Below are 23,999 nucleotides of genomic sequence, written 5' to 3'. Positions count from 1 at the left end.
TATACAACTTCTAAAAAGAATGTCACTTTTTCCCCATATTTTATGTCTAAAGCTCTAAAGTTGAGACCCCGGCCAATATGGCATGCTGCGTACTCATCTTCACGTAGAGCTCTAGTGCCAATCAATCCCTGCCAACCAAAATTGTCTATAAAGGGTACGCTTTGCATTGATCAAAGCAATCAAATAGCTTCATCTCCCATAATTCTCAAAACCCATTTTCCTTAAACTCCAACATTTCTTGATTCAAATTAGGAAATCTTTGTTAGAGTGATTGATTGACATGAGGAAGTTCATCTTGGTTGCTCTTTTTTTGGCTCTGGTTATTGGCCTGACTGAAAGCTTTGAGTTTCAGGAGAAGGACCTGGCCTCTGAAGAGAGTCTCTGGGACATCTATGAGAGGTGGAGGAGCCACCATACAATTTCCCATGACCTCAGAGAGAAGGAAAAGCGCTTCAATGTCTTCAAGGAGAATGTGAAGCATGTGCACAAGGTGAACCAGATGAGCAAGCCTTACAAGCTGAAGCTGAACAAGTATGCAGACATGACCAACCATGAGTTTGTGCGCTCCTATGCTGGCTCAAAGGTTAGCCACTACAGGTCTTTGCATGGCAGCCGAAGGGAAACTGCCTTCACACATGAGAGCACTGACAATCTTCCACCAAATGTTGATTGGAGGAAGAATGGAGCAGTCACTGGAGTTAAAGACCAAGGCAAATGCGGTAAGTCTCAGATATACGTACATGACCAAAGATTTTCATGTGAAAATTTTCATTGAAATATTTTGAAAGTTTATGCAAATTTTGTGTTACGATTGCTAGTTGATGGGGAAAATATGCAATCCATTTCATGAATAAATGTTACAACTTTCATGTTGATCAAAATCAAGAGATGATTAAAATTTACTGCATGTTGTTGATGTTACAGGTAGCTGCTGGGCATTTTCAACTGTAGTTGCAGTGGAGGGTATCAATCAAATCAAAACCAAGGCCCTAGTCTCTCTGTCTGAGCAAGAGCTGGTTGATTGCAATAGAGACCCCAACGAAGGGTGCGACGGTGGCTTGATGGAAAAGGCATTTGATTTCATAAAGAAAAATGGCGGCATAACCACAGAGCAGAACTACCCTTACAGAGCCGGTGATGGGCCTTGTGACTCAACCAAGGTGAAGAAAGAACCAACTAATTACCCCACATCAATAAAATATCATGTTCCTGTTAAAGTATCAACCCCAGCTCAACCCATTTTGAGGAGCAATCTCTACAAGGTTCTAGAAGTGTAAACAACAAGGTGATAATACCACTAGAAATATCTAGAATAATACATAGGAGAAAACAATAGCTGAAGTAAATGCTCAAGTCGGTGGAGTAAGCAAGTTGGCAGATTGAAACTAGAACAATCTAGAATTCTCAAGTGAAGTCCAGCAAAGTAAGCAACACCAAACCTTCTAAAAATTCCTAGAAACTACAAGATCCTTTGTCAAAGTCGGTTGCTACCTCTATAAATAGGCATGAAGCTTGTCAATGTAATCAATCAAGAAGTGTGTCAACAAGAAGAGTGTGAATAAGTAGAGTGAGCTAGAGAGTTAGTAGTTCTTGTGAGAAGTGTGAGTGAAGAGAGAAAGAGTCCTTGTAAGAATTTGTCTTTCCTTTGAGAGTTGTCTTGTTGTAATATTTTGTGAGTCTAATACAAGTAAATTGTTTACTTGTTTTGTCTCCAACAAGTCTCTACATTAGAGTTGTGTACTCTAAATTTGCTCAACAATTGGTATCAGAGCGGGACGGTCAGTGACTGATTCTGCGGGAGCTTCTTTGAGTCGTGAAGAGTTTGTCTCTACAAGTTTGCATATTTAGTTCAAGCTTGTTCGGTACTACCGGAATTCTGCCGACACGATGGGTGATCTTCACGTAGTTGGAGGAATCACGAAGCTCAACAACAAAAATTACAACACGTGGGCGACATGCATGGAGTCTTATCTGCAAGGTCAAGATCTTTGGGATGTCGTCGGGGGCAACGATGTTGCACAACCACGAGAAGACAATAGCGACGCTTTGCGTAAGTGGAAGATCAAAGCAGGTAAAGCCATGTTTGCCCTGAAGACAACAATTGAAGAAGAAATGTTGGAGCACATAAGGAAAGCCAAAACACCAAAGGAAGCATGGGACACCTTTGCAACACTCTTTTCAAAAAGGAATGACACAAGACTACAACTTCTTGAGAACGAGCTGCTATCCGTTGCACAACGTGACATGACGATTGCTCAGTACTTCCACAAGGTAAAGTCCATATGCCGTGAAATTTCTGATTTAGATCCTATTGCTGCTATTGTGGAGTCTAGGATAAAAAGGATAATTATCCATGGTCTGAGACCCGAATACCGAGGCTTCGTTGCTGCTGTACAAGGGTGGCCTACTCAACCATCACTTGTTGAGTTTGAAAATTTGCTTGCCGATCAAGAAGCTATGGCTAAGCAAATGGGAGGGGTCTCGTTAAAAGGAGAGGAGGAAGCGCTCTACTCCAACAAAAGTAAAGGCAACTTCAAGCAGCACTTTGGTAATGGATCTAAAAGAGATGGTGACAAGGCGAAAAGTCATCAAGGAGAAGGAAGTTCTCGGCCAGGGGGAGCTTCAAAGTTTCACGGCAACCGTGGTCAATCCAAGAATACTAAAAGATTCGAAGGTAAATGCTACAACTGCGGAAAGAAGGGCCACATGGCGAAAGATTGTTGGTCCAACAAAAGGCCCGCTGAGAGTAATACTGCTACTTCCAACTCAAAGGAGAAAAGTGAGGATGATTGGGACGCGGAAGCATCTCTTGCTATAGAGGAAGAGGAGATAGCTCTCACTGTGATGTCACCTGAAAGGATTGACTACAAGAATGATTGGATTATCGACTCAGGCTGCTCAAATCACATGACAGGTGATAAGGAGAAGCTGCAGAACCTGACTGAGTACAAAGGCAATCGTGTGGTGGTGACTGCCAACAACTCAAGGTTACCGATAACCCACATCGGTAAGACAGTAGTAGCACCACGATACAATTCTAATGAAGTGCCGCTTCAAGATGTCTACCATGTTCCAGGCATGAAGAAGAATCTGCTTTCAGTAGCACAATTGACATCATCAGGCCACTATGTCCTATTCAGTCCAAGAGATGTGAAGGTGTATCGAGACCTTAAGATCTCAGGGATGCCGACAATGGAGGGACGACGACTAGAGTCAGTCTACGTAATGTCAGCAGAGTCTGCATATGTAGACAAGACAAGAAAGAACGAGACAGAAAATTTATGGCACATGAGATTGGGCCACGTTAGCTATCACAAGCTAAGCGTGATGATGAAGAAGTCAATGCTCAAGGGTCTGCCTCAGCTTGATGTGAGAACAGATACGGTCTGTGCAGGATGTCAATATGGTAAAGCGCATCAACTACCATATGAGGAATCCAAGTTCAAAGCAAAAGCACCGCTAGAGTTAATCCATTCTGATGTGTTCGGGCCTGTTAAGCAACCATCGATTAGCGGGATGCGATACATGGTGACGTTCATTGATGACCTCTCCAGGTATGTGTGGGTTTTCTTTATGAAAGAAAAATCCGACACATTTTCAAAGTTTAAAGAGTTTAGAGAAATAGTTGAAGGAGAAGTAGGAAAGAAGATTATTTGTCTACGCACAGATAATGGAGGAGAATATACCTCGAATGAATTCTGCCAGTATCTACGAGAGTTTCGCATACGTCATCAATTCACATGTGCCAACACGCCACAACAGAATGGAGTAGCAGAGAGAAAGAACCGGCATCTTGCAGAGATATGTCGAAGCATGCTGCATGCCAAGAATGTGCCTGGAAGGTTTTGGGCTGAAGCCATGAGAACTGCAGCCCATGTGATCAACAAACTTCCTCAACCAAGGTTAGAATTTATTTCACCATTCGAGAAACTGTGGGATATGAAACCTACAGTCAGTTACTTTCGAGTATTCGGTTGTGTGTGCTACGTATTTGTTCCAAGTCATCTACGTAGCAAGTTTGACAAGAAGGCAATCAGATGTATCTTTGTGGGATACGATAACCAGAGAAAAGGGTGGAAGTGTTGTGACCCTACAAATGGAAGGTGCTACACATCACGAGATGTGGTGTTCGATGAAGCATCATCTTGGTGGTCCCCAGAAAAGGAGGTTTTACCAGACTCGAGAGAAATTGAAGATAAGCTACAACAAAAGTTGGGGGAGCAAATTGTTCCAATCCGACCGAGTCCAAATGAGCATGAAGATTCGCTTGACGGTGATGATGACGAGCAAGAGGTTACTCAGAATCCTTGGCAAACTGGTGTACATCAACAAGCACTAGAAGAAGTTAGACCCAGTGAAGTAGAAATACCGACTCCACAGTCACAACCCAGAAGGTCAACAAGAGTACGGAAGCAAAATCCCAAATACGCCAACTCAGCCATAGCAGAAGACATAGTTGAACCTGAAACATTTGAAGAAACATCACAGAGTTCCGAATGGGTTAAAGCTATGGGAGAAGAAATCACTGCGCTAGAGCAAAATCAGACTTGGGATCTGGTGCCAAAGCCAAGAGATGTGAAACCCATATCCTGCAAATGGGTGTATAAGATAAAGCGTCGTCCTGATGGGTCGGTCGAGAGGTACAAGGCTCGGTTGGTGGCTCGAGGTTTCTCTCAGCAATACGGACTAGATTATGATGAAACGTTTAGTCCAGTGGCAAAGCTTGTGACCGTACGAGTCCTACTTGCACTTGCAGCCAACAAAGATTGGAACCTGTACCAGATGGATGTGAAGAATGCATTTCTGCATGGGGAGTTAGATCGGGAAATCTACATGACTCAACCAATGGGATTTGAGAACGAAGTCCATCCCGAGTATGTGTGCAAGCTGAAAAAGGCACTTTACGGATTGAAGCAAGCACCAAGAGCATGGTACGGTAAGATTGCAGAATTTCTCTCTCGAAGTGGTTATTCAGTGACCCATGCAGATCCTAGTTTATTTGTCAAAGCTAATGGAGGAAAATTAGCTATTGTGCTGGTATACGTGGATGATCTAATCATCACTGGTGATGACGAAGAAGAAATTCACCAAACAAAGGAAAATTTGTCAGTTCGCTTTCAGATGAAAGAACTGGGACAACTCAAGCACTTTCTTGGGCTAGAGGTCGATTGCACACAAGAAGGGATATTTCTGTGTCAACAGAAATATGCAAAAGATTTGTTGCAAAAGTTTGGGATGCTTGAATGCAAGCCAATCTCAACGCCAATGGAGCCCAATGTCAAGCTGTGCGCATATGAAGGCAAAGACTTGGAAGACACAACGATGTATCGACAATTGGTGGGTAGTCTAATCTACTTGACATTGACTCGGCCTGACATTTCGTATGCAGTTGGTGTGATGAGTCGATACATGCAAAATCCAAAGAAGTCTCATTTGGACGCAGTACGACGAATACTGAGGTATGTGAAAAGTACAATTGACTATGGTCTGTTGTACAAGAAAGGTGAAGATTGCAAGCTAGTTGGTTATTGTGATGCTGACTATGCGGGAGATCATGACACTCGTCGATCAACTACCGGGTATGTATTTAAGCTTGGTTCAGGAACAATTTCTTGGTGCAGTAAGAGACAGCCGACAATATCTTTGTCAACCACTGAAGCTGAGTACAGGGCAGCAGCAATGGCAGCTCAAGAGATCACGTGGCTAACACAGCTGATGAATGATCTACATCAATTGGTAGATTATTCAGTGCCGTTATATTGTGATAATCAATCAGCAGTTCGTTTGGCGGAAAATCCAGTCTTTCATGCAAGAACCAAACACGTGGAGATACACTATCATTTTATCAGAGAGAAGGTTCTGCAAGAAGAGATAGAGATGAGACATATCAATACAGATGATCAAGTTGCGGACTTGTTCACAAAAGGTTTGAGTACCGGCAAGTTGGAAAGATTTCGTCGTCAACTCAATGTGGTGCAAAGGATGTGAGCTGGTGTTGAGGGGGAGTGTTAAAGTATCAACCCCAGCTCAACCCATTTTGAGGAGCAATCTCTACAAGGTTCTAGAAGTGTAAACAACAAGGTGATAATACCACTAGAAATATCTAGAATAATACATAGGAGAAAACAATAGCTGAAGTAAATGCTCAAGTCGGTGGAGTAAGCAAGTTGGCAGATTGAAACTAGAACAATCTAGAATTCTCAAGTGAAGTCCAGCAAAGTAAGCAACACCAAACCTTCTAAAAATTCCTAGAAACTACAAGATCCTTTGTCAAAGTCGGTTGCTACCTCTATAAATAGGCATGAAGCTTGTCAATGTAATCAATCAAGAAGTGTGTCAACAAGAAGAGTGTGAATAAGTAGAGTGAGCTAGAGAGTTAGTAGTTCTTGTGAGAAGTGTGAGTGAAGAGAGAAAGAGTCCTTGTAAGAATTTGTCTTTCCTTTGAGAGTTGTCTTGTTGTAATATTTTGTGAGTCTAATACAAGTAAATTGTTTACTTGTTTTGTCTCCAACAAGTCTCTACATTAGAGTTGTGTACTCTAAATTTGCTCAACAGTTCCTTCGTGCATGTGAAAAAAAATGGGCGTGCTTTGTTTTGGTTCTTGCAGATGACGAATGCTCCTCTGGTGCAAATTGATGGCTACGAAAACGTACCCAAAAACAACGAAAATGCCTTGATGAAAGCTGTTGCAAACCAACCTGTATCTGTTGCAATAGATGCTGGTGGCAGAGACTTCCAATTCTACTCAGAGGTATAAAAATACAACTGCTTTCAAATTAATTAACTAAACACAAGGATGAGAGCTAAATCATGGGTAAATTAATTTTGCAGGGTGTGTTTAATGGGAACTGTGGAACAGAGCTAAACCATGGCGTGGCAGTTGTGGGGTATGGAACAACTCTGGATGGGACCAAGTACTGGACTGTGAAGAACTCTTGGGGAGAGGAGTGGGGAGAGAAGGGATACATAAGGATCCAACGTGGAGTTGATGCAGAAGAAGGGCTGTGTGGAATTGCTAAAGATCCCTCTTACCCCATGAAGTCTTCCCCAAGCAACACAAAAAGAAGAAGCTCCTCCTCCGTCAAGGATGAACTCTAAAGCTCTATGCATGTGCTGCTACGCATGATATAGTTTAGTTTAGTAGATTTCGTTTGCCAATATAGTTATCAGTGATCAAGCTTTGTCCTAAAAGAGGCATATGAACCTTAGGTGCTTATATATATAGTGTGTGGTGTACTGAATTTACGCTTTCGTTTTGGATGAAAATAAATGTTGGTTTGATGCTGAAATATGAAATAAAGGGTTGAGAGTTTGATGAACATGTACATGGTTATGTGATCAAAGAATTAGCACACAGACTTCGCTCTGAATTTTATTTATTTATTTTTATAGGCCCAACTAGCTAATTTAGCCCGTCCATGTTTTTGTGGAGTTCAAAATCACGTAGCAAGTATTGCTTGATCCAATCCATCCATAAAGGACAAGTACTGCAACAAATTAGGTCCACTGTTCCAACTGACCTAAAATGAGTTTACCGGTCGACAAATCTATACCGCTACAATAAAACTAGACACGTCTAATTATGTATTGAAACTCATCACAAATATATCAAATTCATTACAAGTCGTTTTAGCTATTCATATGAGTCAAACATGAGAAGACAAATACCGCTAAACGAAAGCTCACTAATTTACGGTCAATTAAGAATTTAAATGCAAATCTTAATTACCATGTGATAAAATTAAAAATTGGACGCTGTTTAAGCTTAATAAAGACAGTCATCATCCTAGATCCTAGAAAAGACAAACGGCCGTACAAGTGTTTTTCTAAAGTTGTGCATCGTATCAGGTGTGTTAATCTTACAAATGAAGGAAACAAAAAATGGGTTATTGGGTTCCAAAACAGATTCGATTAAATTAAGAAGATAGGTGTTGAAGTGGCCAACCCTGTGGCCTTGATCAGCTCAAAAAGACTCACAGGGCCGCACGCATGCCACAGTTTCCATTGGACCATGGAGGGCTGCCAAATCTTTGACCATCTCTGCTACCGGCATTTCCCTGTTCCCGGTCTAAACTAAAGTCTAAACAATTACTAGAAAATATCTCAGAAAAACAGTCTCGGTTGCCGTAAGTCATATATACTTGGGAAAGGACGGAGAATCCCCTTCATGCAACCTTTTGTAGTTGTAACTTGTAGCTCTAGGCTCACTACTTTTGCTGTTAATTATAAATTTTGTGTGCTTCAACTGGATCTTTGTCGGCCTTTAATTGTGATGAAGACCTGTAATTCTATGCTTATATCAGTATGGGCTACATTCTCTCAGTATTACAATTATAATACGAAAGAATTACGAGGACAGCAACATAATTACCCCTCTCACAAAGGCCGAATTCGTCATCCTCCCCATCTCGGCGAGCTCTTCCTCTATATGATTCTCGTTTGTCTCAAATCTCAACCAAATTTGTACAATCAACGTATCTCACACTTTGTGATCTTTAGATTGTGTTTGTTGATATTAGATTGTGTTTGTTGATATTTGAATATCCAAGTAGGTAATTAAGTTGTAGCACTTCAATATGATTTTGTTCTCTCCTAATGAGAGTTTTAGTTTAGGTTCATATTTTCTTCTTGTGTGTAGTGAAAGTTTGTCTTGCATGCATGCATATCATATGCATGAATTGGTCAAAACGCAGAGTTTATACACAAACAATACGAGGTAAACAAGTTGGGGCAAAGACAGCGAGAGATGCGCACACACAACACAGCACCACATATGGCACCCAGAGAGGGTACTACGTGGGGGGCATCAGGTGGTCCATGTGTCAAATCCCCAGAGCATCAGAGAAAAAGCATAAAGAGACGGGCAAAGCCTGAGCCTGACAAACAGGAAGAGGAGGAAGGAGGGGACGGAGGGAGGAGGCCCACAACAACAACAACAAGACATGGGCAGCAGCATTAAATGGGCGCTCTCTCTTTCGCCCATCTCCTAGCTCTCTATATATATATATATATATGTAAGTGGAGACCACTGTTTCAACTGTGAACTGTTCAAAGGATATATAGTGGAGGACAAACATGCTCTCTCTCTCTCTCTCTCTCTCTCTCTCTCTCTCTCAATAGTCAAGACTAATGGTCCGATGGGTGTGGCTCTCACTGGCTCTGGCACTGTGGCACGTAGCCTCGAATGGGAATGGGAATGGGGACATGGACGATATAGCTTTTCATTCAGTATATCTGATGACGTGGAGGGGTGAGAAATTTAAAGTGACCTGCCACTCTGCAATTGCAACCCTACTAGCACAGCTCCTGCTGCTGTACGGCTCAAGGTCAAAGGCTCTACAGCCACATCTACTACCAGCTCATCTCCCGCACTTTCCCACGTGGCATCGGATTCTTACCTGTCAGCAACTTGAGGAGGAGGAGGAGGAGGAAGAGAAGCAAAGCCTCTCTCTCTCTCTTTCTATATATATCTCTATGAATATCTGTCGTAGTTTTATTTTATGCAGATAAGATAACCGAGCCAGAGCAAAACTCAAGGCAAAAAAAGATGGGCAATTGCAGCGAAAGTGATGTGTTTTAAAAAGAAAGAAAGGGCAGGCTTTTAGGCTTTGTGATGCTCGTTACGAGGGCATATATAAACATTCTCATGAGTCATGTTGCCTCCCTCAACAGTATATTGAAGCCATAAAGAGTACTATTCCCTTTTACTCAATCAATCTCCTTTCCTTTTTTATACTAAAACTAACAAATAAATAAAAATAACAACCATAACAACATATATATACACATTCAGTTCTTAAACTTGATGTAATAAAGTTACACCAAAATTTAAGCATACCTCGTATGAAATTCTAATGCTACACATTTTGCAAATCGTAAATTCCTATACTCCATTGAATTATGCTTGTTAATTATTGTTCATACCAGCCAAGTTCGGCCGTAGAGAGAGAGAGACTTCCATGAAATAGGTATAACACTATTTTACAACACATGCGATAACATTTTTACATGTCATATCAGTATTGGCCAGGCCGGAGATAGAAAAAACCAAGTATTTCTCCAAGTTTGGACCCTTCATTGCAACATTGAATTATAGCAAGGTCTCACGTTTCAAAAATTTACTAGTGAGGCGACATCCTAAATGTTCAACTTGTATAATTTGAATTGCCTACCCTTGGTTCTAAATAAAGCAAATAGCAATTACCTATAAATCAGCCACCTATATGATTCCCATTAACAGAAATAAATGATATTGAACAACCATTTGATTTTAAACAACAGGGAAGAGAAACACCGCGTCAAATATACGTTTGTTGATGGATCCACAACATCTGTACATATAATTTTGTAAATAGAAAAAATTAATGTACGTGTCCGTTCAACAAACAACTTAGCATTTCTGTCATGCATCTGACACGGCAAGGACAATTCAACGGGCATTGACACACCAAAATGTAATTATACTAGAAAACTACAAAATGTAATTAGCAAAACAAGAAACTCTAATTAAACACTAGGATTACATTTTTCCTAAAATACAAACACAGAACAAAGTTGACACAACTAGTCAAATTTGAAAATGAAAAACAAGAACGAGAGAGAGAGAGAGAGAGAGAGAGAGAGCAGTAATAAATGGAAATGATGGTGGCTGGTTCTGGTGCAGAAATTAAGCGGAAGCTAATCTTGAGGGAGGGAGGCAGGTAGCTATAAGATCAGATCAGATCAGATCAATGTGAGATTTGCAGACTGAAACTGATGAGACAGACAGAGATATACATGGAGGCCAGGGTGGACGTTTTTATATTAATATTATTAGAGGGTATTATAGGTATAGCCTTTTATTCCTAGGGAGGCGCTAGCTGTCTGTCTGTCTCGTTCGTCATCATCATCATCATCATCATCATCATCGTCGTCGTCAGGCATGAAAACGCCGCCGCTTCGACTGCTGCCTTCGTCGTCGTCAGAGTCGCAGGTAGATACCTGCGCGTCCATATCATGGTCGTGTTGATCGTGAAGATGAGGTGGCACTGGCGGGAGCAGGAGAGAAACGGGGGAGGAGGAAGAGGAGGAGATATTAATATTAATATTGTTATTAGGGGTTTGGGCGCCAACAATGGGAAGTGGGTGGGTGAGTTGCCGCCCGTCCCGAGGCGGTGAAAACACCACTGGCAGGTAATGCTCCATCTCGCACGGGAACTTCGAGTTCTTGAAATGCTCTTTCAACGCTTCCAATCCCTTCAATTATAATAAATAATTCCACTTCATTTAATTTCCATTTCATTTAATTACTCTCTCTCTCTCTCTCTCTCTCTCTCTCTCTCTCTCTCTACTTAATGCATTTTAATGAAAATGACCAAAATTAAAAAAAGTACCTGAACTCTAGCGTAGGTGACTTCGCAGATTTTTCTGGAATTGAAGACCTCCCAATGCTGAAGGTGGAAGGCCTTGTACAGCCTCCACGTTGCCTCCGGCGACGTCATGTTCACAAACCCATATCCCACATTGCACTTGTTACTGTTCATTTCCCCAAACAAACGAACACCCGCATATAATTTGTAACAGAACTTTAAAATCAAATCAAACTTCATTAAAAATTTAAAAAGAAATCATACTTGAAATCAATGGGAAGATAAACGAAATCGTAGGAGGAGAAAGGCTGCTTCTGCTGCTCATCATCATCACCATCATCACCGCCGCCGAGGGCAACAATCTGCTCGTTGCAGTGAATACAGTGGTTGTCTAGCATGTTCAATAGCAGCTTCTGACTGCCACACCCCCCCCAACCAACACAAAATTACAATTTCATTATTCAAACAATACATAAATAATTATGAATCACCCAAAACAATGTTACCTGTACTTATTGGGAATGTTCTTGATCATGACGGTGGTCCGCGTATCTGCGCTGCTGGATTCCGCCATCGCTTCTTCTTTTATTAGAAATTTAGAATCCATCTTCTTCCCTTGCCTTCCTTTCCTTCCCCTACTGCTCTTCGCTTGCTGCGGCCGCTGTGGACTCATAACAACCTGGTTCTGGCTGTTTTGGCAGCTCTTCTTTGAAGACGAGCAAGACCTTTTCGGCTGCCCCGGAACCAAATGGCTCTCTTCAACTGCACCGCCCAAATTCAAACCTCCCATTTGAGCTTCAACGCTCGACGAATTCGACCTCCTCAAGCTCCCATTAGCCCCCACATTTCCCTTGCTGCTACAAATATTCGTTGATTTGTTCCTACTCGATGGAAATTGGATTTGTGGCGAGAGGCTAGCGTACAAACGGGGCGGCGGCGGCGGCAAGTTCAAACTGTTGGGCCGTCTTGAGAATTTTCCGACCAGTTCCCGCGGCGGAGAAGGCGGGTAACTAACTAGAGCGTTGTTAGAATGAAGGGGTGTAATTATATTGGTAGGCGAGACCAGCGTTGGGGTGGTGTTGCCCACCGCATTCAAGTACTTCCTGCTGTGGCCTCCGGGTCGACTGAATTCGATGACAACCGGTTTGCCGTTGATTTCTTTTCCGTTCATTTCCTTGAGAGCTTTCGCAGCATCTCTCACGTCGAAGAACTCGATGAACCTTTGGTGCTTTTTCGAAGGCGTCTCTCTCAATTCCTTTACAGGCCCTGAGGAATATGTAAACACAAAGCCAATTATGAAAAATTGAAACAAAAAGAGAAGAATCTAGGGCACCATGTGCCTATTGGGCATGGAAAGTGGGAGAAAGAGACCCATGAGAATTAAAAGCAAGCTTCCCCACATGAATATAAACACACCAAAAAATAAAAAAAGAATCTGAAAGCAAAACAAACAGAAGATGAAAGAGACTAGCGGCTGTTAATATTACCAAAAGCTTGGAAGCTGTCTTTGAGAGTGGAGGTGGTGACCGCCGAGTCCAAATTGAAAATCACGATGGTGCCTTGGTTATGGCCGTCCGGGACGGCTTTCAAGGCCGGAATCACGAACTGGGCCCACACGGGTTGACCAGCGATGAGCCCACGACCCGGAGTAGCCGGAAGAAGCTGGCTAGACAAATTATTGGGCGGCAGCGGAGGCGGAGTGTTGGGGATGAAAGTATAGGAGGCGTAGTTGTTGCGAAGCCTGGCCTGCTGCTGTTGCATGTTCTGCTCCCGAAACTCCCTCAAAGCCCGCTCTGCATGCCGCAGATCGTAGAAATGGACGGTCACGATCCCTTCGCACAACCTCTCCATCTGCACCCACCTCACCTCCCCGAACCCCTCCACCTCCCTCCTCACCGTCCCCTCGCTCACGTCACTCGGCACCGAGCTCAACAGCACAGCCCGCGTCGCGGCCGCAGATGGAGGTGGAACCGGCGCGCAAACGGTTGGCGCGGCACTAGCATACGCCGGGGGCGCAGCGTACTGCGCGTACGGTACGACTTCGCTGATTGGAGGGTACGGATAGAAAACCTGGTGCGGAGGCGGTGGTAGCGGTTGCGGTGGAGGAGGGCCGAAGAGGGTTAGTTGGTTCGGGTTTCTGGGTATGAACTCTTGGGCTCCCGGGTCCAGGCTTCCCTGAAACCGGACAAGACCACCGGTTTCTGCCATGTTGGGGGGATTTCGCTAGTCGGAAAACCACTAGGGTAAGTGTAAATAAGTATACAAGTGGTTTTCCGGTGAAGTGAAGAGTGAGAGGATTAGTTGGTTTTCAGGCACTGGTCAAATTCATGGCTCATCTTCCCGAGTAATACAGTACACCTCTCCCTCTATCTCTCTCTCTCTCCAGCTTTCTCTCTCTGTCTTTCTGTCTCTCTGTTTGAGTCTTCTGTGTGGAAAATGGCCTGGCCTGTACTGTGATTTTAATTGTAGCTACGCGTAGTAGAAAAAGCAGGCACAACAGCACAGATGGGTTTTCGCTTGGCTTTTTGCCTTTTCCACTACTTTCTTTTTCAAACCAAAGTTGCTAAAAATGTAATTTTGCCATCAAAACAAGTCGGCGAAATTACAATACTACCCCGGTGTTATTAATGGTGTGTTAAGGAATTGGAATTGGAATTCTCATAGGAAATTAAATTCCACCTACGGAGAATTCCTGTGTTTACTTCACATTAAGAAATTAAAAAGTATTTGAAGCCCACACAAAATTAGAATTTTTTATTATAAAAAAGATGCTATTTCATTAAACCGAAAGAAACATTACATGGTAAGAACTAGCATGTTAACGACGACCTCGTTAAAACCTTCCCAGATAAACAAAATCTCCGGGTAGGAAAGAGTATCACCCATGCTATTGACTAAACATAAGAGTCAAACAACTTATACGAAACAAACCAACTTAAAACCCAACCACAAAATCCTTAAAACAACATCCCTTCACTACGTATGTACTGTCAAAGAAATCCTCCTATGATCTAGAAAAAGCATCATAATTCTTCATACAAAGTCAAAAACGTATTATGAGCATCATAACAGATCCAGCCAAACACCAACCGCCACCTCCAAATTTCTTAATCCAGAACCCCAATTAACAAGCAAGGGAGACCAAGATTGGCCTCTTAGCCTGAAGAAAATTTCGAAGAAATATCTTCATAGTAGGAACGTTCATCGGTTGCCAAGCCCATGAACGTTCCATAGGAGAATTATTAGGAAGATCTTGGAGACCCCTCGAGGCTGGTCTCCTCCGCCTTTTCAACAAAATCCTCGAAACAAAAACTATGCTTACCAGAAAAATCCATGCCACTAACAATCAAATGCCCAACACCAGTTTTTCGCACGGTTCTAGTTCATGCTTGGTGCCGCATACTTGTCATCCCCTTGAGCAGAAGAGGCAGTGGTTATCTCCATAGCATTAAGATAGAGAACCCTCACCAGCGACTGGCTTCTTGGGAACCCATAAAGGAAGCCAACGAAGCCACCCCATGGAAAACAAAAATAAAAATAAAAATTGTCATACCCAATTCACTAAGAAGAACCCAAAGAGACAATCAAAGAAGACTGAGAGAGACGGCGCAGAGAATGAGTAAAGAAAACTGGAGAAATCCTAAACTTAGCCGTCAAGGCTCTCCTCGCGTGAATGAGAGAGCGACCCAAAAAGCTACACAAAATTAAAAATTGAATTCCTGATTTTGAAGGAATTCAATTTTTAAGTGGGAAGTGATATTCTAATTTCTAGAAAACTAATCCATTAGAAATTCATCTTTTTACCAATTATATCCTCACACAATTTTAAAATTTTAAAATTCGTCATCTACTTTAACTCAACAACAATGACATTTTAGTAATTAGCACAACTCCTACCCCAATTCTATATGATTTAATAAACAACTTCAATACAAATTCGGAACCTAATTCTCCTCAATTCAAAGAATTGCCACTATTGGAAGGGTAATGGGTTAATTTACGTTGGGTAAGGATGAGAATGGATGCGGGCCGTACACGTGGCTGATTGGACGAATGTAGTGTGTGATGATGCGCGATTGAAGGGGATGGGGAGGGAGCCTAAGACTAGGGAGGCAGGAAGGGAAAGGTACAAGTTAATAAGTTGTGCACAAAAAGGACATTTTGCCTAAACTGGACCATAATTATTGCTCTGCTGCATGGTACTTTTTAACGTGCCTGTTTTGACTAATCACAATGCTTTGCTTTATTTATTTATTTATTTATGTTTTTATTTTTTTGTATATTATATATTTAGAGAAGAAAATAATAAAATGTCCTTGATATCAATATGCAGATTTGGGGTTTTCATTCTACACATTATTATCCTTCATGGGTAGCAATCAATCCAAGTGGAAGGGGCTTGGATTCTTTAAACAAGAGGCCCTGGGTTCGATCCCAGGCGCTTGCGAATAGAGCAGACTTTGTTGGGAGAGGTCCCCGCTTTGCGCCCGACAGTACTTCGAGGGTTAGTCTCCGCAATCGCGCGGGAATACCTTGATTTTCACCAAAAAAAAAATAAAGGCAATGGTAGGAGTAGGACTATCTGAAAAAGCTTTTCTTACTATTCACATGTCACATATCGACATTTTTATAGGGATTTATCTTGGGTTATTTTTTAATTTTATTATTATTTTAAAAAAAGGAATTGATTTGATTTTGTGACTCAAACAATGAGAGAGAATAAGAGCATATGGTCCTGCACTGCAAGTGCATCCATGCAATATGGGAAACAGGGAAAGCTTTGCTTTGCTTCCTCCGAGAATGTCCGCTGCTTCTTCTTGTTGGCATTGCCAATCTAATTATTAATTTGTAGATTTAAAAGGAGTTTAATCATGGTTGGTTCAGGGCTGCAAGGAAGGTGCTTGCGATAATCCATAACACAACTCAATTTAACCACCTCTTTTGGGAGTTTAATTAAGTTTCAATATTTATCAAAACACATCATCGGTCGTTCGGTATATTTATCTTAATTATATACGTTGTTTAAATCAATGAAGGTATAATATCATTCACCCATTCTTAATTAATCCACCCACATGAGCTCAACATTTCGAATTACTTCCACCAAAATTGCTTTCTTTACTTTCGAGACATGAATCTAATATCACCAAATTTAAAAATGAAAAACCAAAATCTGCAAATGCAGCATGAGTGAAGAGAGTGGCACACACACGTGCGCCGGAGTTTCCAGTATAGGGCGTCCAACTCCAACAACATGAGACTTGTTCCAATGCCGTCACGACCGCATTATTATTAATTTATTAGCCAAACCAAACAACATACAAATTAATATATGCATATATGTCTTGTCTTCGATGCTTTGCATGCTCTTGTCTCGTCTCCCCCATCCACGTTTTCCACTATCTCTTTTGTGCTAGTGTTATATTTTTCTTAAATTACTTTGATGTCCTATTGAGTGTTTTGGGCTCTTTTATGAGGTTTTGGGGTTGAGTTTGTTTTAAGAAATCAATGGCAGTTTTGTAATTTAAAAGAAGTTAAAAGTCTTTTTGTTATGTTGTAAATGAGCTTTGGGTGTGTTTCTAAAGTCCATTTTATATAAGTTTTTTTATATAATAATTTGGACTCCTATATTGAATATAATAGTGAATCTCCATTCTTTTTTTTGTCAAAAAACTACTATAGCTTGCATGGCACAATTCAAACATTTCGATATATATGTGGTCTCTTATTAATTTATTTATGAGATATTTAGTTATATACTTATTTTTAAGTATGAGTGATATAAATAAATTCTATACAATTTAATTTTTATAAATAAATTTTTAAAAAAACCCACAAAATGATAGTTGACCTTATTGAATTTAATTTTTATTATTAAATTACTTTAATTCCTTATTGAGCGTTTTGGATTTTTTTATTTATGAGATTTTGGGATTGGGTTTGTTTTAAGAAATTGATGATAGTTTTGTAATTTATTGGAAGTTCGAAGCTTTTTTGTTATATTGTAAATAGGCTTTGTGTGTATTTCTAAAGTCCATTTTATATAGAGTTTTTTTTTTATAAATAATTTGAGCCCCATATTTAGTATAATAGTGAATCTCCCTTTATTTATTTAACACGCCCCTCCTTGTTATGGTCCATCTGCATTATTTACTCTACTCCTCCCCAATGTTTTTGAGTGTGGTAAATTACAATATGTTACATATATTACTGTCCCGCCCAAATGAAATGGACATTTTCTTTACCTTTTTTTAATAACAATGTGGAAGGAGGGTTTCCAATGTAATTAAGGTTAGATTACATTATTAACGGTAATTAGTGTAACGGTCTTCTACATAAGTGAATAATTCCCATACATATTTGACACGAACATGACAATTATAAAATGTCGATGTTTCTAAAGCAAATGTCATAAAATTACTTAAAGATAAATCCACCATCGTTGTTACAACTAGTGCTCGAATATGTTTAAGAACATGCTCTATATTGGTCACGTTTAGTTCCTAATTATTTTATAAATAGTGGCAAACTAGTTATGTTACTGTGTCCCCCATTTGCTTCACATAATTCGTGGGTCACAATACTCTCTCTCTCCTGCATTATATCAAGAACCCTTTTCCATGCCCACAAAAAGTAAGTGAAAGGGATGTTTCCCCTTTTTAATTTGTTATGTTTTTGTTTAAGGAGGTCTACTCTCTATCAAAGTATGATGAAAAAGTTTCCAAGCCAGCAGGCAACACACATGGAGACATTCCCTATGCTGCTCTGCTAGGCTTGTTTGTAACTCAATTCTTTAGTCCATACCAAAAGCAGTGAAAATATAAAGAAAGGTCATCATTATGGATAAGGTTGAATGTAATCAAACCCTCTAGAAATAGTACGAACATTCTCATTATTCATCAACGGTTGGTAGTCGTCTATTAACATGAGTAACTATAACTCTTAGAAAAGCATCCCCACTTTGATTGGCCAAGTTGGAATTACACACAGTCGGGCTCTACATTTATAAGTGGGTGGAGAATTTTGGGAGAGACAAGAAGTCCAGGAGACCATCAAGTTTTGCTTTCCCCTTGGTACCAGGAATGTTGCCTGCTCTTGTTTGTGGCTTTGGTTTGCCACCAGCCCACCACAAAACACAACAAACTTTAGTGCTAGTGGTTTCTTTCTGGTTGGTGTGTAAAAATACTAAATATAAAAACTATACAATTATTCAAAGACCAAAAAAACCAAGTAGAATCTTGGAGAGCGTGTGCGCATTGCGGACCATGTCGTGTCCTGCAACTGTGGCGAATCGTTTTGCAACTGCCACGTAGGCAAATATACATATTCATACATACACACGTTATATTAATTATAATTATACGTACATGCGTTGGGAGGAGGGTTCCTTTCCTAGTGTTTTTCTTATTTGGGTAAGAGATTCTAGGTAGCTTTTTTTATATGTTAATTTAGTTTATTATAACATGAACACCATGATCAAGAATGTTCATTGATAAAATTAATCCCGGTAAGCAGCCCAATGTGGAAAGAAGAACTACTTTTCTACTTCCCAGATTTACAGTCCCAGAGAGAAAGACTGAGAGCCATGACTTTGTGCCTTCTTGTGGAATGGCACTTGCAGCAAGCAAATAAGCATGAGCCAAGAGGTAGGATCTGCCAAGAATTTCAGAAGCCCAATTCATGCTTTTGGGCCATGGCCTGGGTTGTATTTCTGTGGTTTGTTAAACAGGTTTTATAAGGGGATCAGTCTTGAGCCCGATTTTATATGCAGTATGATCTCTAGCCCGGCCCATACACAATCATCCCTTGAGACCAAAGTTAACACTCAAGTCACTGCTCAAAACAACTTGACATGTAACCTTAAAGAATATTTCACTATAATTTCTCAAAATCAATTGAAAGTTGAATGGAGATACAAATGTATGAATTTGAACTGTTCAAATGAATCCAGTGAACTCAGCTACCTGTTTAGTTGGAAAGCCCAGCTTTGAGGTTAGAGAAGTAAGATTTGTATCTCTGTGCTAATCCAAACATGCCTAGAGTGCCTCCAGTGTGAAGCATCACCACTGTTGCACCTCCTTCTGCTTCCTGTTCACGAAGGACCATTGACATCTCCCACGCAGCAAGTGTATACACTGGATCCACTAATATACCAGTTTGTTGTGCAATGTGTTGACATGCCTCGACCTCCCCTTCTAAAACATTGCCAAACCTGAGAAATTCGGGGCGGGTTTGAATTATATATTTTTTAAATAATAGTGAACTACATATGAAGAGTTGTATACATAGAATCTGGCATTTGCTTGCATGAATTAATACAAATCGTTTATGATTTTATATTTTATAAAGATAAATATACAATTGAAACATTGCAGAAGTTGTGAAGATGATGACAGCCAACTCACTTTCTTGGATGGCAACGTTCTACCCAATGCACAAGTCCTCTATCTATTTCATCAAAGCAGTGGTCAATTTGAAGACCAAAATGCCTCTTGAAATCGGAAATCAAACGCTTCTCTTGACTTCTATACCCATCAATTGTATCAGCCAGCATCACTGCAGTTACCTCCCATGGGAGCCTGACAGGAGGCAATAACAATATTTAAAATGCTGCAACAGAAAATAGTCTGCATCACTGCAGTCATTTAGATGATCATCTCAACACGCATGAAAAATAATAGATACGGGAACACACCCCAAACATATGGCTCCAAGTCCTAAGCCAACAGCTGTTGTCCCAGTTCCAGCATCTACAACAAGCTTCAAGGGCCTTTCTTTCCCAAGTATGTGATTCTGGGATAAGTACTGCACTAGGCGAATCAGGCCTACGAATAAGACAATATGAACTTCACTATCAATAACACCAAAAAATTAGGAGAAAGTAACACCAAGCCCTCAAAGATGTGCGGAATTACAGATATCCAGCATAAGAAAGAATGTTGGGGGATTGGGTGCAAAAACTAGATTGTGCTTACTTGACATGTAACCACTATATAACAACCCCCTCCCCCAATGGAAAACAAGAACACACAAGAGATGCAGACATGTATACATGGAAGTATAACCAAAAAGATGATTCTTTATTCTAAATCCAGTAAAGTTACCTAGTAATGCTACAACATCTCCTGCACCTTCGTTAACAATTACGATTTTCCGAGGATGGTCACTTCTATGAGCATCCTTTTGCAAAAAGCTCAGAGCACCATCATTTTCACTCAAAGAAGCCTTCAAAATATCATCAAACCATATGACACTACCAATGCTGCCTGCCAAATAATCAGCATGGCTCTTTAACATCATTTCCCTATTGGCATAAAGAGATCTTGGAACATATGTGACATTTCCATATATTGTTGAAATCAAGTTATAGCCTGTCAGTATTTCAGGTTGCTCTCCTCGTAGAAGTAAATGTGATTTTAATCCTCTCTCTGAACATGAAACAGCTGCAAAACACACAAGTCACCACATAGGAACTATTACACCAAAAGAAGAGAGAGAGAGAGAGAGAGAGAGAGAGAGAGAGAGAGAGAGAGAGAGAGAGAGAGAGAGAGTATCATATAGTAATTTGTCGAGAAATTACATACCAACAGCTGCCGCATGTGCACTTTGACAACCTCCACAAGTGACCTACAAAAAAAAAATCAGTTGAATGTTATTTGGTCTTCAAAGGAACTCAGTTTTAACGACTAACAATCCTGAAAGTGGAACACAAGTTTGCATATGCAATGCAATTCGCCAAATAAAGAATAGGAAATTTGCTATTAAATGCATCTAGAATCCAATAACAAAGCACCAGAATATGGAGACCAAATGAAGGGGTTACATTCTAGTTAAGTAACAAGCATTTCTGAGATGCAATTTAAATCTAATAAGGATCATAATAATCTCACCACATGAGTCACTGAGTGATCTTCGACAAGGGGAATCAATCCATCCAATTTTCTAGCTTTATTACCATTTATCAACGGATGCAACAGGTCATCCCTCACAATAAAGAAAGAAGGTTCCCGATCGTCCTTGTCCATCAAACCATGACTAAAAGAAGGGTTAATTTTGTTGAAGAAGGAAACATCAGAGAAGGCTCTGCCTGGTTGTGATACTTTGCTAGTGGAGAGCATTACTTGGTGAATTTTGGCATCTGGGTGGGGCAATGTCCATCTTCTATCAAGCAATTTTGACACAAAATCTTCACCATCCAATTTGACATTGGAAACACACTGACATGAGGGGCAAAACATTAATCAATTATCATGTGAATGAAAACTGAGCAGCAATATTTAACTAACCATAAAATCCAAAAAACAATACAACCCATTACTTGCAAGAGAAAACTAGCTCCAATTGTGCCTCTGTGTGACTATGGTTGTATGAGATAGAGAGAGAACCTGACTCTGAAAGCCGCGTTTGATTGCTGAAATGGTGCTTTTACTGGGAAAGCCTTCAACTTTCATACTCCTTAGGCCCTGTTTGGTGAGCCAGATTGGACAAGACTGAATTGGGGTTGGATTGTTAGACTGAGCTGGCTAGGACTGAACCAGACTTTGGAAGACCTATGTTTGGTGTTGTGTCAGACTAAAAAATAATTATTTAAATATTTAAATATAATAATTTTTAGATAATTAAATGTAATTTAATAAGATCTTAAAACTATGAACATACTTTCTAGATACCAAATTTACATGTAGATGTCAAAGTCAGAATTTCTCCAAAAAGTCATAACAAATAAAAAAGAAACCATTCCAAAAATGCCATCAAGCCCATTCATAGCAATTTGTGAATGCCACTATATATGTAAATTTCAACACCCATTCAAGAATAAATAATAAAAATCAATACCCATGTAGGAAAATTTCATTTCACAATATAAGTGGAATACATATTTACTCTCATTTGTCCTTACAAACTACTAATTCCTGGGCCTAACTGTGACTTGCATAAGTCTAGTATTTTGCTAGTTCTCTTCAGAAGTCATGATCTAAAAGTTTCATTCATTGTCAAAATATAAGTGCAAGCAATGCATGCCCTTGATGTCTTCTTCAATCACAAAAAGCCACCTACCAAAGTGAAAAAAAAAAAAAAATCTATCTTAAGTATGTGATTACATTTCATCAGGCAAAGCTAACAACATAAATTAGAAACCTAGTCAATGATGACCGTACAGAGCATTTGCAGAGCATTTGATGACACCACATCTTGCTACTTAGCCAATTATAAGAGGCACTTCCAGCATCCAAGAAAAAAAGGCATTTACACTGAAGCAAGCAGCTAAGCTAACCAACCATGATTACACCATCAGCTTAAACTCTGAAATTATGCATGGCTGCCTACCCAAGTTGTTTTGACCTCCAAACAAGGGAAAATCTCTCAAGACTGCAAGTACACATAAACATCTCAAGTCTCATAAAATAGAACTTTGCACTTAAACGAATAATATAATATGTTTTTCTTTCCATTAGAGATGACAAAAATAATGCATATATTCTTCAAACATCCAATTGTTGGAAAAATTAAATTAAATTTGGACCATGAAATAAAATTTGGCACCATGAGATACATGAAAAATTCAGAAATTTGGTCTTGCATCTATTTATTACAAAACATGGGACATGTTATCTAATAGATAAGCTAGACTACTCAACACAACCTCAAAAAAGACTAAAATTTGGCATGTTTTGGTGCCAAACCAATGACTAAGCTGCCATTAGTCCTCCAATGAAGCAACTCTTGAGAAACTCACCACTACCTTTGTCTCGAATGCCCATGTGATAGCCAAGATCAAAATCAAGAATTGCATTACCACCCCATTGCATAACCCAACTGAGTGCCACATTTTAGCAAACAGTTGAAGTGCATGTTGTGCTATGGACTCTTGCACAACACCAGAAGCATTAAGCCCCCAAACCCAATTCTTCAAAGACTGAAACCTATTAATCTTATGAACAAAACCAATGGACTCTGACCCAGCAATAATGGCAACAAAATAAGACAAAGAAACAAGCAAACCTTTCGTGCGTTTGGGTTCAGGAATCTGTGATGTCGTTGATATCCACGATTGAAAACCCACAAAGCCCACTTCAAGTACAAACAGAGTCGTTCAATTGGTTGATGACCATGTTGTTCACAACATTCACAGGCTCTGTAATTTCAGGTGGCCTGAAAGCATCATCAGAAACAAGAAATTCACTCTTGCAATCAAGACCCACATGGATGGCGCCCTCAGAATGGATAAATATTTCAAGTGCTTCTCACTCCTGCAATCAAATCCGTCGTGAAGGTCAATGGCAGAATTGTGTGCAGAGTCGATACACGCTGCACCGAGATATCACGACGCAGGTGAAGAAGAAGAAGAAACTGGTTTGCGCTGTGTCGGACTCGCTTGTTCTATTCAGCGAGAGCGCTATTTTGCGAACCAGAGCTTCCATATGTTGAAGGTAAGCAATAACATTGAATCGCTTGATTCCTTGAAGAAGTCCCAGCCAGAACCAAATCCAACGATACTGGGCACGACGAATTATCCACCATGTCTGCTTCGAGTACTGAACTTACCCAATAGGCCTAATAGCCCAAGTCTGCATTTAGACTAATCTAAGCCACTCAAACGATCTGAACGCTTAAAACATGACAAGTCATATTTTATTTATTTTTATTTCC

At 40.3% G+C, this 23,999-nt stretch overlaps 3 protein-coding genes and 1 pseudogene across 9 annotated transcripts; 2 read left to right on the top strand and 2 right to left on the bottom strand.

The window, feature by feature from the left end:
• Window positions 1-168: 168 nt before the first annotated feature.
• LOC110760545 (vignain-like) lies at window positions 169-7,325 on the top strand. Its single transcript, XM_021962828.2, has 4 exons — window positions 169-719; window positions 925-1,160; window positions 6,608-6,751; window positions 6,832-7,325. Exons 1-4 carry the CDS (start codon window positions 281-283, stop codon window positions 7,096-7,098), a joined length of 1,086 nt encoding a protein of 361 aa, XP_021818520.1. The 5' UTR covers window positions 169-280; the 3' UTR covers window positions 7,099-7,325.
• LOC110763459 (uncharacterized) lies at window positions 1,888-6,549 on the top strand (annotated as a pseudogene).
• A 2,957-nt stretch (window positions 7,326-10,282) lies between the features above and the next one.
• On the bottom strand, window positions 10,283-13,855 carry TEL1 (terminal EAR1-like 1). Its single transcript, XM_021962770.2, has 5 exons — window positions 12,836-13,855; window positions 11,855-12,614; window positions 11,613-11,765; window positions 11,373-11,514; window positions 10,283-11,235 (listed from the first exon to the last, which is right to left on the bottom strand). Exons 1-5 carry the CDS (start codon window positions 13,554-13,556, stop codon window positions 10,813-10,815), a joined length of 2,199 nt encoding a protein of 732 aa, XP_021818462.2. The 5' UTR covers window positions 13,557-13,855; the 3' UTR covers window positions 10,283-10,812.
• Window positions 13,856-19,195: 5,340 nt separating this feature from the next.
• LOC110760497 (Pyridoxal-5'-phosphate-dependent enzyme family protein) lies at window positions 19,196-23,917 on the bottom strand. Of its 7 annotated transcripts, none has more exons than XM_088247108.1 (9): window positions 23,352-23,917; window positions 22,488-22,718; window positions 21,734-21,898; window positions 21,239-21,565; window positions 20,933-20,975; window positions 20,453-20,791; window positions 20,044-20,173; window positions 19,754-19,927; window positions 19,196-19,560 (listed from the first exon to the last, which is right to left on the bottom strand). In XM_088247108.1, the coding sequence occupies exons 3-9, from the start codon at window positions 21,797-21,799 to the stop codon at window positions 19,317-19,319; spliced, it is 1,323 nt and encodes a 440-aa protein (XP_088103234.1). In that variant the 5' UTR covers window positions 21,800-21,898; window positions 22,488-22,718; window positions 23,352-23,917; the 3' UTR covers window positions 19,196-19,316. The 7 variants fall into 7 exon arrangements, with proteins under 7 accessions (XP_088103234.1, XP_021818463.1, XP_021818464.1 ...); XM_021962771.2 differs by having other exon boundaries at window positions 22,508-22,718; XM_021962772.2 differs by having other exon boundaries at window positions 22,600-22,718.
• Between the last annotated feature and the right edge of the window lie 82 nt (window positions 23,918-23,999).

Source organism: Prunus avium, chromosome 1, assembly GCF_965620075.1.
Source record: "Prunus avium chromosome 1, drPruAviu1.hap1.1, whole genome shotgun sequence".
NCBI lineage: Eukaryota > Viridiplantae > Streptophyta > Magnoliopsida > Rosales > Rosaceae > Prunus > Prunus avium.
The sequence above is the reverse complement of the archived record's forward strand: the minus strand, read 5'-3'. Positions and strand labels throughout refer to the sequence as shown.